A 13,585-nucleotide genomic window follows, 5' to 3' on the forward strand; every position below is an offset into this window, starting at 1 on the left:
CGGTCTCATAAAGTAGCTGTACAAGGAAAGGTGATTGCTGTCCTGTAGATGCCAATTCTGTTAGTTTCCTGGCTTCTGATGGTAGCCCTTAGCTCCCTGGAGCACTGTTATAACATGGCAGTAAGACTTGGATAGGGTGATTTGCAGACACTTTCTCTGTTTTATTGATGCTGTGGCTTCCCAGTGGTACATTGGTTTGTAGTTAGATAGTACTACCATTCAGGCAAGGCAACTGGCTTGAGTCCTTTGCCTGCGTGGCTGGTCTTCTCTGCTAGAGTCACGGGTGTCTCAGTTGGGCTGTTTCATTCGTTTTCACTGTGATTATGTTGAAGTGTCAGAGGACAGTATATGTAGGTGAGTGTCCAAAACCTCAACATTCCTTCTCATTTCATTTTTTAAACGAGTGATTATTCTTTAGTTGGGCCCAGACTCTGCTTTTAGTGTTGTATTTACCATCTATTTTTAAATTAAGAAAATAGGTTTGTATTGGCAAAGCCATTGAGATGATCTGTGCTCCAATTTTATAAATTCTGACTCCTCTGCTTACAGACCCAGAGCTTGGATGCTAGCAGTTTGCTTGGATATTCTATTGTTTGTTTGTTTACATATGTAAGATGCAAAGTTATAGTATTAAATGTGTTTCTTTTGTTTATTTTGATAACTTATGTATAGGATTATAGTATGATTTATGTTTTTAACTTTCCTTTAGCTTGGATCTGTTGTTTTAGGGTTTCTCCATGATGGCTATTTATAGGAATACTTTGGTGGCAATGAATAGTTTTAAATAATCATTGATATTTTCAGAAAGTATTAAATATTTGTCTTTTTTTCCTCTTTTAACACAGGCTAAAGTAAATGAAGCTGTAGAGTGCTTGCTTTCTCTGAAAGCTCAGTATAAAGAAAAAACTGGGAAGGAATATGTTCCTGGTCAGCCCCCGTTATCTCAAAGTTCAGATTCAAGCCCAGCCAGAATCTCTGAGCCTTGTGGTCCAGAAACACCAGAAGCCAAAGCACTTTTTGACAAAGTAGCTTCTCAAGGAGAAGTCGTTCGAAAACTTAAAGCTGAAAAAGCCTCTAAGGTTAGTGTGGTATTTTGTATTTTTGTTTTTCACATTACCTGCTATTTTCTTTGCCTGGAACACTTTCTGCCCCATGAAATCTGGCTGACATCTACTCATACATTTCAGCATTCAGCTCTTTTAAGTCACCTTCTAGAGGAGCCTTTATTGATCCTTTCTCCCTCAACTAGATTAGACTGGACGTTCTCATACGACACTGCCCTTCTCTGACATAACACTTAACTACACTGATTTAATTGTTTGTGAAATTGTCTGTTTCTCTCTGGTGTGTAAGATGCTTGAGCATAGGGACCCAGGCCCCAGCAGTGCCTGGCTCTTAAAGGCCCTGATACAGTGCGTGCTCTTTCTGTGACTCGTTTTCCTGATGCTCTTCAGTCGGAAGCAGCCGGTTTTATTTTGAGCCATGTGTGCTTTGTATGAATTGTATTATCTTTACACGAGCAGAACTTTTTGGTACAGATTCATTTCATTGGAAAACAATAAATGGTTACAGGTGTTGAAATGTGACCAGTAATATAGAACCCTGACTACTGTCATCTTGGTAATTGTGAAATGCTCCACCTGTGTAACTTCATGGCTCTCACTTCACTTGTGGTGGAATACGTTCCATACTAGCGTTTTCTCGTAGACGTGTCAGTGACAGTTCTGTCCAGTGCAGTCACAGGGGGCTTCTAAGTTACATTTACGTTAATTTAAATGTAAATGACCTCATGGGGCTGTGACTTCTTTTTGGACAGTGCAGGGTGGTGCTCTTTCTTCGTCACCCTTTTGCACAGTCCTGTCCCTGTTTATCGTACTCTTATTTATAGACGTTAGTATAGGAAACGTTCCCCACCCCTCCGCACACCCCTCTGCCTTTAGTCGTGTTTTCAGACCTGCTCCTAACGTGTTGGGCACTGGCGCTCAGGCGGGCATTGAATTAAATGTGTCCTTGTTCTCTTGCTGACCTGAAGGACCAAGTGGACGCCGCTGTGCAGGAGCTCCTTCAGCGGAAAGCGCAGTACCGGTCACTGACCGGCGTCGAGTATCAGCCCGTCGCTGCTGCCGGAGCCGAGGACAAAGACAAGAAGAAGAAAGAGAAAGAAAACAAGTCTGAGAAACAGAACAAGCCTCAGAAACAGGACGACGGCTCCAAGAAGGAGCCCTCCAAAGGCCAGGGCGGCGGGTTGCCGCCCAGTGGGGCCGGGGAAGGGCAGGGGCCGCGGAAGCAGACCAGGTAATGGAGCGACACGTGCACAGAGCCATTGTCTTTATTACTTTTTACATGTTATTTTCAGCCAGATGCTGATCTAACTATAATTTGTCCTGGATTCCGGTTGGCAAAAGAGTCTTCTTAGTTAGTAGGAGAATGCTGTGTGAATAGCACTGTACAAATGCCTGACCTGATAAAGACGGCAGCAGACACGTCTGCATTAAGATCACAGCTCTTACTAGGCTTGGCTTTCTTAGAGTTTTGTGGACAGTATTCCACCACCTTCTAAGAGATAACTGAACTGTTTTCTAGGTTTAAAACATGACCTTGGGAATGAATGTAGGAGAGATTTAAATATAGGAATAACTCATACTAAAGGAAAATGGATCTATTTTGAACTTTAGAGGTTTATTTCCGTTCAACTTAGAAGCAAATTCAGAATGAAGGAATTTATATTTTACTTCTCATATCTGCAGGTTGGGTCTTGAGGCAAAAAAAGAAGAAAATCTTGCAGATTGGTATTCTCAGGTGAGTATGCATTCGGTTGACTTCTGTGTGTTAAATTTCTCAAAGGTGACTTTATATTTTCAGTTCTGAAGCCAGACACAAGGTAATGATGTGTGATGCCTTAAAAAACATCATATGGCCATATAGTGTGTCCAGGCTTCTGGGGATGCTCACATAGTGAGCCTACCCAGGGCGTGTGGGCGGTGAGGGCCTGCAGGTGGGAAGCCCGCTGTCCCACTCCTGGCGGCTGAGCTGTGATTTTGGTGGTTTTGGCCTGGACACCTCTCACGCAGGTCATCACGAAGTCAGAAATGATTGAGTACTACGACGTGAGTGGCTGCTACATCCTCCGGCCCTGGGCCCACTCCATCTGGGAGGCCATCAGCGGCTTTTTCGACGCTGAGATCAAGAAGCTGGGTGTGGAGAACTGCTACTTCCCCATGTTCGTGTCCCAGGGCGCCTTAGAGAAGGAGAAGGCCCACGTGGCTGACTTCGCCCCTGAGGTGAGTGAGCTCAGTGGACTGTGGCGCTTTCTCCCTAAACTCAAAAGTGCATTTTAAATTCACACCTGAGCCCGGCCGGGCGTGGCTCAGCGGTTGAGCGTCGACCTAGGATCCAGGCGATCAGGGTTCAATTCCTGGTCAGGGCACATGCCTGGGTTGCGGGCTGCAGCCGATCAGTGACTCTCATCATTGATGTTTCTATCTCTCTCTCTCCCTCTCCCTTCCTCTCTCTGTAATCAATAAAGACATATTTAAAAATAAATAAATTCACACCTGAATAGTAATTTAAAAGACAAGTTTATAATTGCCGACTTAGAGAAATGTTTAAAAACTTAAAGCCATTTAAAAAATTATATTTCTACCTTCAGGGCAAGTTATGACTGTGTTTCTTACATTAAATAATTAACTGGATTCTAGTTTTCTCTCATTGTTAACGAGGACAGTAAATATCTACCCTTTCTCACAGTGAGCAGCAGTAATTATCTTACCTTGCCTTAACTGATAGAGCAAAGATTGAATTTGAGAAATGTCAGCATTTGTGCTGCTTCTCTAAATGCTCTTTAAAAATGTATGAAAAATGATTTCTCTTACTAGGTTGCTTGGGTTACAAGATCTGGAAAAACAGAGTTGGCAGAACCCATTGCTATTCGTCCTACTAGTGAAACAGGTGAGGAGGGGCCTTGGAGCAGGAGAAATCATCTAGAGTGGGGTCTTCGCTTTCATTGGGTGGTGTTTATAATCCTTGTTGACAATATATAAAATTTCATGAATGTATTGTATGCAGAGATGAATGCAAACTGAAGCTGTAGAATTTTATTCTCTGTACAGTACTCATTATAGAGCTCTTTAACAGTAGGATAAAGTTTGTTTTTTAAAGTTTCATCATTTTGTTTCATGCTATAATTTTTCAGGACTTTCCAAGGAATTGTATTCTTGGAATAATTTTTGTTCTTGGAATTAGTTATAAAATTGCCAATGCTAATGTTTTATTTATAAATTGCGCTACTTATTTTAATGTTCTGTTTCCATTCATTAGGGTCCTGTAGGTTACTAAGTGGTTTATTTGCATCTTGTATTCTTACAACATTGTAGTAAGGAAGGGGGAGGCAGCTGCTGCCTGCATCTGGCAGGTGAAGACGTATTTGAGACATTAGTGGCTTTCCTAAGAGGACACATAGTAAATGGAGCACCTTGTGCAGAGTGTGAGCCTTGGCTTGTCAGTGTCTCCCAAGGGGTTATTTGTCTTCAGTTAAGGATTAGTTGCTTTTTGACACTTCTAGTGATGCTCTTGTATTGTATTGTAGTGATGCATTATTGAGGTTATGACACCAGCTATTTTTCACAAACCAGATTGGCAATGTTTTGTTTTGTGTTACTGATTACAGGTAGTCATGGGTAGGCCACGGTAAGACTGGCACCTTTAACGTCTCTAACCTCAGTTTCCACGTCTTTAATATTGAGATTGTGATAGCTACTTTGTGGGTTAAATGTGAGAATTGAACAGGATAATGAATGCAAAGAACTTAGCATAGAGTGTGGTATATATTAAAACAAAACAGTAGAAAAGCAAATTAATGATAAATGTTAATCCCATTGCTAAGAACACAAAGTATGGTCAAGTTTAGATAGACTTATTTCCTTGACGAATCTGCTTTACAAAATACATAGTAATACCACTCATTGACCATCACAGATTGGAAACACATTCACACAAATATGACATTCTAATCCCTGCATTATGTTGCAGTTTAGCTCTTAGCAGCCTTCAGGGAGAAATAAAACCTTCAGCGACTAATTCAGTGTTTCCTGTGTCTTTCAGTCATGTATCCTGCATATGCAAAGTGGGTGCAGTCACACAGGGACCTGCCCATCAGGCTCAACCAGTGGTGCAGCGTGGTGGTAGGTGCATGCCCCTCTCAGTACTGTCCTTCCATTATCCTGCTTCCTCGTTTTACACAAGGCATGTTTTGGTTTTCCTTACTTGTGTATTCAAAGGATTGGGAGTATGGGAGCGTTTTTGAAATACTGTGGATCACATTATGATTTCTGATAACTTGCACATGAAGTTGTTAATGAAAACTGAAACGCTCTCTCTGATGACTACATGTCTTCCTACCTCTTCCAGCGCTGGGAGTTCAAGCACCCCCAGCCATTCCTGCGGACCCGTGAGTTCCTTTGGCAGGAGGGGCACAGCGCGTTTGCAACGTTTGAAGAAGCAGCAGAGGAGGTAGGAAGAGAGGTTGCCCTTGTTCAGTTCTGTGTTATGGTCTGTTGCTTTGTCCACGCTGTGCTTTTTCCTCTTTTTCCAGCTGTAAGTAGTGCAGTACTGTCTATTTGTAGGTGATCATTCAGTAAATAACTAAGCTGAAATTTGATCTGATTTCAGAATAAGACTAAACGAATTTCTTGGTGTAAATTATTTTGTTACTTAAGATTGTATCACCATGTTAAGAGAAAAACTAGTCAATTCACATGTGCATGGACTTAAAAAACTGCTTATTGAGATTTTATTAGAAAGTGCTGTTTTCATTTGTCAGATGCAAATATTTTTGGACTTCAAGGTATAGCAGAAATTCTAATCCCCTGAGTGAAATTATTATTAAGGAGATTTTCACCCTGGTTACTGTGTATCTTTCAAAAAACCTTAGTTTTCTCTTACATTCTAAATTTATGTAGGTTTTAAAAAGTTCTTCAGCTTTTCACACTGCTTTGTTGGAGTATCTTCCTTAATAAATTCACGCTGGCTGCTTTAACCTTTCCACAAAAAAGGGGGGTTTTTTGGTTTGAACTGCTTTTCCCACCACAGTTAGTTTTAAATAGGACAGATTGATAGATCTGTAATAAATAAGTAAACCATAAATTTGAACACTTCTGCACTTAAAATGTTGTTACAGGTCTTGCAGATACTTGACTTGTATGCTCAGGTGTATGAAGAACTCCTGGCAATTCCTGTTGTAAAAGGAAGGAAAACTGAAAAGGAAAAATTCGCAGGAGGAGACTACACCACTACAGTGGAGGCGTTTATATCTGCCAGCGGGAGAGCTATCCAGGTACCGCTGTGCTGCCCAGGCTTCATAGGTGACTTGAGTAAGCCTCGCCTGTGGGCAGAGCCAGCACAATTCTTCTGTTCTCAGAGAAGAAGCCTCTTTTAAAAAGTCAGTAGTTCACATGGTTTCTAGACCACATCTAATTTCAAACATGTCTGCCCCATTTTTCTAAGTCTCCGAGATCTTTTAGGTCAAAGCTTGTATCCTGAATCAAGGCGTAGAGTCCTTTTTAACCTTTGTAGCTAACATTACTGCTCTGAAAGGGCAGCCCACAGCAGCGCTACACTTCTGTAGCACTTTTTGACTAACCTTAGTCTCTTTGGTGTATCAGTTATGCTTTAAAAATGTATTTAAGCCCGGCTGGGCATGGCTCAGCGGTTGAGCGTCGACCTAGGATACAGGCGATCGGGTTTGGATTCCCGGTCAGGGCACATGGCCCCATTGCGGGTTTGATCTCCAGTTGGGGGCGTGCAGGAGGTGGCTGATCAATGACTCTCTCATCATTGATGTTTCTCTCTCTCTCTCCTTTCCTCTCTCTGAAATCAGTAAAGATATATTTTTAAAAAATATATTTAACATAAAATCAAGGAAGATAAAATAGATCTGGTGTCATTCTAAGGCATGTGATCTTATAGTCATTTTCGAAGGCATACTAGGTTATTAAAATTAAACCTCGTATTTCTCTCTATTTCAGGGGGCAACATCACATCATCTAGGACAGAATTTTTCCAAAATGTTTGAAATTGTTTTTGAAGATCCAAAGATGCCAGGAGAGAAGCAGTTTGCCTATCAGAACTCCTGGGGCCTGACAACTCGGACGATTGGGGTCATGACCATGGTTCACGGGGACAACATGGGCTTAGTGTTACCTCCCCGTGTAGCCTGTGTTCAGGTGAGAAGATAGTTCTGTTGTTACTTCATATTTTATAAAATACAAGTCAGATTTACTAACTGAAATTGGAAAGGGCGACTTTCTAAATATCCTCCAGGTAGATTTCACTGATACAGAAAAAACATAGACTACAGTCTAGATTTTAGTTGTGTAACTACATTTATCACTTGTGTTCTTGTTTTTTACTCTTAATTTTTAGCTACTTTATAGAAAAGTTTAGAAATCATTTTTTGAAGTGATTTATAATAGGTTAAATGAATGTAGTAGGTCAGATGAAAATGCATTTGGCATAGACAAGCCATGTGCAGCTGATTGGTAGACATTCTGTACAGATTAAAAATCATACCAGCAAGCTGATTTGTGTTGAGATTTATAGTCACTTCTGTCTGCCATTTCTTTATGTAAATGTGTGATACTGTGCTGGGTTCCAGGTGGTGGTCATTCCTTGTGGCATCACAAATGCACTTTCTGAAGAAGACAGAGATGCTCTGATTGCAAAATGCAATGACTATCGAAGGCGGTTACTCAGCGTTAACATTCGAGCGAGAGCTGATCTGCGAGACAACTATTCGCCAGGTTGGAAATTCAATCACTGGGAGCTCAAGGTAAACTCTTCAGTTGCATCTTTAATCCCAGTTTGGATTTAGATTTTCTTTATGTATATTTTATAAATTGTAAATCTTTCTCATTACTTTTCTCTGTTTTGATAGTTATGAGTTCATCACTGAAACTAAGTGTTGAGCACATTTGCTAAATTTGAAATCTTTTTGAGGAATCTTATTTTTATTATGTTAGAATAAAAAATGATCTTAAAGCCCTTGTTTATGATTAATAAACCTCAGGCAGTACAGTTTTTTCTTAGTTTTATGCCTTATTGGAATAGGTTTCTGTAATAGCTCAGAAATATTACCTGCTTTTTCTTATGGTTTATGTAGCCTTTGATTTTGGACTTTTCTGATTTATTGTCAATAAAGCCATGAATTAAGTCTATATATGGGGTGAGCCAAAGTAGGTTTATAGTTGTAATACAAGTAAATAATGCAGTAATTAATAAATAAGAATAAGAATAAACTCTGCGTTTTGGGTACTCACAGCTGTAAGCCTGCTTTTGCGCACCATGTGTTCAGGTGGAGACATGCATGTATCCTCTTAGCTGCCTTTTTTGTTCCCTAGGGAGTTCCAATTAGACTGGAAGTCGGGCCACGTGATATGAAGAGCTGCCAGTTTGTGGCTGTCCGACGAGATACTGGAGAAAAGCTGACAGTTGCTGAAAATGAGGCTGAGACTAAACTTCAAGCCCTTTTGGAAGACATCCATGCTAACCTCTTCAGAAAGTTAGTTCCTTAGAGTGAATGGCTTGTGTTGCTTATCCTCAGACCCCACGTGACCTCTGAGATCTATACCAGGAGTCCTTTGTCCCAACTGGAAGCCATCTTTCCCTCTGAAGTCCTATGGTTCTTAATTCGCCTCTCTCTTGTTTGGACTTGTAGTATGATTATTTTTCTAAGTGCTTTCTGCTCCCTACTAGGTTTGCAGCAATGGAGTGTCTGTCCCATGGACTAATTTGGGTTAATTTTAGATCCATAAAATTAACCTTTTATGATCTATAAATTTGAGGAATTAAGGCATTGATTCCCACCTACTGGACACATATGAGCAGCACCTGGGAAGCTTTCAAAAGTACCAGTGTCTGGACCCCTCCCCAGAGATGTTAGTAAATGTGTTAATGTAAGTTGCATAAAGGTACAGTTTTTCCTGCCTTAAGGCAAGCCCGGGACATGACATATTCCCTTCTCTGGATCTTATTGGCTAAAACTTCATCACATGGGCCCATCTCACTACAAAAAAAGTCGGAGGAAGGGGAAACAGGTTTGGTGGATGGCTACCAGTCGCTGGCAGAGTTCCCGTGGTCTTAGCCCTGAGACCCAGAAGAGAAACACTCTTTCTCTTCTTTGGTCATCACCCATGTGGTCCTCACACAGTGCATGACTTCAAGTGGGGAAGAGAATATTTATTTCCATTTCTAAAGGAATTACATGGTGGGCAACAGTAGCATGAGTAATGGATATTCATGAGTGTTTCCTTTTCAAAACATTTTCATGCCTTCATGTTTTATTCTCACAGCAATTCTACATGGTAGTCACACTTACTTGAGTATTTTTCCAGTTTTGTAGAACTTAGAAGAGTAGTACCAGAGAGGTTTAAAAAATAACCAGATTCTCACAGGTAGTCAGTGGTCTAGCCAGGAATAGAATGTTGGTCAATAGAGATTTAACGGCAATAGCAAAAGTAACTGTTATCTGTTGTGTGCTTGGCAAATTCTTCATTCATTTAATGTTCACAGTAATACAGTGATGAGTTAACGGATTCACTGGATGTCACTGCTGGTGACAAAGCCAAGGTTCCAATTGAGTTCTCACCTCTGAGCTATTGTTTTCTCATTAAACTGTGCCTGCTTAAAACAACATCTCATTAATAAGAAAATTATGTATGCTTTTCTAATTACTTTTTGATAGGGCTTCTGAAGACCTTAGGACTCATATGGTGGTGGCTAACTCCATGGAAGACTTTCAGAAGATGCTAGACTCTGGAAAGGTGAGATGCTTCTGAACAGTTTTGAATGGAATGTAGATCTCTCCTCTGATTTGGTTTAATGCTCTTTCTCTCTCTCTCTCTTTATTCATGCTCAGAGTATTAAGGCAAAGTTTTAATTGGTTATGATCAAAACCTCTTAATATGTGTCTTACTGTGTGAGCCGGGAACATGTTAATCTCTGGCTCAGTTTACTAACTTGTGAAATGAGTACAAAATAGATCATCTCTAAATGCCTTTCAGATCCATAAATCTTCCATGTTTAGCACTCTCTTATTCTTGGAATATTGCCTTTGTAATCCTCCCCTTCCTGGGCTCCATAGTTTGTCACTTGACTTAAAACTATATACTTCTCAGAGAAAGCTAGAGAATGGATAGCCACCTGATGCCATGTATATTTCCCTTTCACTGTAATTTATGATGATTTTTATTCCATTATTGAGTTTTAAAATTTTCTGTATTATAGAAACATGGTAGTCACTGTTGCAGTACAGCTCATGTAGGCATTACATAACAGTTAATAAATCAATAGAGTAAATACTAGGTAATCCATTGCTTTCAAAGAAATGACTCTCAGCATATATTAGTGGAATCCTAGGTTTCATCATCTTTTCCTTTATGCTTGTAAGTTTAATAGGGAATTTCTTTTTATAGCCCAGAAGGAACTATAAACACTAACTATTGTTCCTCTTATTAGATTGTTCAGATCCCGTTCTGTGGGGAAATGGACTGTGAAGACTGGATCAAGAAGACCACTGCCAGGTAAATGCAGTGAATAGATAAGACGTGTGAGGTGAGGCCATGGAAAAGGAGAAATGCACAGCTTAAATGAGTGGCATTCTTACTTGTTTTTAATTTCAGGGATCAGGATCTTGAACCTGGTGCTCCATCCATGGGAGCCAAAAGCCTGTGCATCCCCTTCAAGCCACTCTGCGAACTGCAGCCTGGGGCCATATGCGTCTGTGGCAAGAACCCTGCCAAGCACTACACCTTGTTTGGTCGAAGTTACTGAGGCCAGAGCCACACCCCTATCTCCAACCCTCCGCACTTTTTAAAAGATTAATATGAATATCTTCCCAGATATAGACAATTTTATGCTTTTTTAAAATACAACTTCGAAAAGGAAGTCACATGAAATAAATACCTATTCTTATGTCTAAAGTAACAGTGGAGAAAAGACTTTTCTGTAGACAACCCCAGTAATAAATACCATGAACTAACACTGTTTTATGTATTCATTTGTTCCTGAAATACTGGAATTACGTGATACAAGGAAATTCCTACGGAGGGAAGAAAGTAACTGAAAATAACTTCCCTTCGTAGGAATTTGCTGAAGCTTCCGATGAGTAGAACTAATCACAGAAAAGCTTGACTCCGGCTGCTTTAAAGGAATTCACTATTTAAAGGAACTCCACAGTAAGTAAGTATGTGAAGGAAGGACTCTTTCACCCCAGATTTATATGGGGTAGGCTTTTTCCTTAAATTGAGATTTGGCTAAAATATCAACCCTTCAGACATCTGAGAAGTGGTGCTTTTCAAGAGGATGCACAGCCCAAGGCCAAACAGTGTCCTTTAAGGGAAGGTCCCTGTTTTACTTGCTACTAACTAGATACATGACTGACAGTCATAGAAATGAGTGTCCCTCATGTTCATTACAGAAAAAGAAAACAAATAGGCCATGGTATACTTGCTTGAATTGGACAAAACAGCCGATTCTTATAGGGGGAGACATAATCAACAAACCATAAAACCTCTTGATGAGCTGTGAACTGAGCAAAGCAGATGGTCCTCCCTAATATGGGTGGGCCTCATTCAATCAGTTGAAAGACTGAGCAGGCCCTCCTGATTCCTCCTGCTGACTGCCTTCTCTAGTGGAGAGACTGGGTCTTGACTTTAGCAGTAGAAAACAGTCCATAAAACAAGCGAAGAGAAAGCATTTTGGCCAGAGAGTCTGGACATGTCACCCTACCCATATCTGATTGTACTTTAATTAATATTAGTCATCTGTCATATACTTTGGTGTTCCGGGGTTGTCAATAGCACCAGAAGTATGGGGAGGCAGGTACCTCTGCCCTCTTATCTTTAAACACATCTTGGGCCCTTCGCTTGTCACTTCCGCTATGTCTAGAAAACGCTATCCCTTTATTTAATAAATGGGAGCTCCTGCTTTGTGCAGAGTGCTGGAGTGCACAGGAGTAACACCAAACATGGTTTTCCCTTTTCTTGGCTCCCTCTCCTCCAAGTAGTCTATTTCAGAAGCAAAATCAGGCGATCAGGTGGTCAAGGAATCCAACTGAGCATTGTTAGGAGGAGGCCATGGCCTCAGTGGCTATCACTGAGAAATGATGACATCATCCCTGCCAATAGCATGCTGACAACTGTCTTGTACATGAGGCAATACCTGGAAAATTAAATCAGCACTATTCTGTTACACTATCTGGCTTAAAACAATATATAAGCAGTTCTTACGGTTCAGTAGGTGATGTTAAACCGATGTATTTGTTCAACTTTACTGGAAGGTTGAAGAGACTGGAGCATCAATAGCACTGAAATGATACAGAAAGATTTTAAGTCTCATGTAATAGGGATATTTCGGAATACATTTTAAGTATGTCACCCAAACCAAACTTTATGATGAAGAAATACCTGTTGAGTGAGTGAGTTTCTTACCTCCTTCAGGCCTTTACTCATGAACATCTCAGTAAATTCTCCCCCGATCACTTTATTTAAAGTTAAAACTCCACCCTATGCCATCACTTTACCCTTCTCTGCTTCATCTGCCTCGGTTGTTATTGTCTGAAATTCAGCATTTTATAACTTACTTTGTTAGTTGTATGTCTCCCCACACAAGGCTGTAAGCTTCGTAAGGGCAGGGATTTTTGTCTTTTTTTCATTGCTATCTTCTCCAGAGCCTGGCCCTGTGTCTGACACGTAGGAACTCAGTAAATACTTGTTGCATAAATAGATGGAGAGAGTCTTAGTGTAATCTGATTCACAGGCTGGTTGTATTAGGAGCCTGCTAGACTATTAACTGAATTGGCAATGATTTATGAGATGCTAAGGAAATTATTAGGGCTACCTCTAAGTTGTAAGGGTTTAGTAATAGTAAATTAGAGTTTCCTAGGTAAACAGAACCAATAGGATGCATGTATAAATAGAGATTTATTATAGAATTGCAGTTGTCAAGGCTGAGAAGTCTCAAGATCTGCAGGGTGAGTGAGCAAGCAGGAAACTCGGGAGAGCCTATGGTATAGCTTCACTCTGAAAAGACCCTCCTGATTCCTCCTGCTGACTGCCTTGAAGCTGGGACATTGGCTTTTTCCTGCCTTCAAAGCCAACGTCCCAGCTTCAAGGCAGTCAGCAGGAGGAATCAGGGTCTCTTAAGGCCTTCAACTGGTTGGATGAGGCCCACCCACACTGGGGAGGGCAATCTGCTTATTCAGTCTACCAGCTCAAATGTTAATCTCATCCAAACACCCTCACAGAAAACCCTCAGAACAACGTTTGATCAAATATCTGGGCATCTGGTGGCCCAGTCAAATTGACACATAAAATTAACCATCACAGAGTTTAAGTTCAGAAATTGGGTATAGTAATTTCAGTTTCTATTTCTTTAAAGGATTGACTGTAGGCTGGATACTCAAAACAATAGAGGCCACTATTGTTTTATGTATTCAGGACCTAGTAAACCTTTAAGGATTATAAGTGACAGATAAGATCGAAAACAAAAATATTTCCTTGTATCAGTTAAGCCATTGTAATTTGGCTTTCTC

General features: G+C 40.5%; 1 protein-coding gene across 1 annotated transcript in view; it reads left to right on the top strand.

The window, feature by feature from the left end:
- Positions 1-11,032, top strand: part of EPRS1 (glutamyl-prolyl-tRNA synthetase 1) — a 35,018-nt gene extending 23,986 nt beyond the window's left edge. The window contains exons 19-32 of the mRNA XM_087828948.1: positions 846-1,079; positions 2,033-2,295; positions 2,748-2,799; positions 3,072-3,281; positions 3,876-3,948; positions 5,101-5,180; positions 5,407-5,508; positions 6,176-6,331; positions 7,023-7,220; positions 7,652-7,825; positions 8,394-8,554; positions 9,737-9,815; positions 10,510-10,574; positions 10,674-11,032. Of these exons, the coding sequence (XP_087685074.1) occupies positions 846-1,079; positions 2,033-2,295; positions 2,748-2,799; positions 3,072-3,281; positions 3,876-3,948; positions 5,101-5,180; positions 5,407-5,508; positions 6,176-6,331; positions 7,023-7,220; positions 7,652-7,825; positions 8,394-8,554; positions 9,737-9,815; positions 10,510-10,574; positions 10,674-10,824 (1,998 nt within the window). The 3' untranslated portion in view covers positions 10,825-11,032. The remainder of the gene's footprint in view (positions 1-845; positions 1,080-2,032; positions 2,296-2,747; positions 2,800-3,071; positions 3,282-3,875; positions 3,949-5,100; positions 5,181-5,406; positions 5,509-6,175; positions 6,332-7,022; positions 7,221-7,651; positions 7,826-8,393; positions 8,555-9,736; positions 9,816-10,509; positions 10,575-10,673) is intronic.
- Positions 11,033-13,585: the final 2,553 nt, after the last annotated feature.

This window comes from Miniopterus natalensis, chromosome 21 (genome assembly GCF_054644295.1).
Source record: "Miniopterus natalensis isolate mMinNat1 chromosome 21, mMinNat1.hap1, whole genome shotgun sequence".
In the NCBI taxonomy this organism is placed as follows: Eukaryota; Metazoa; Chordata; class Mammalia; order Chiroptera; family Miniopteridae; genus Miniopterus; species Miniopterus natalensis.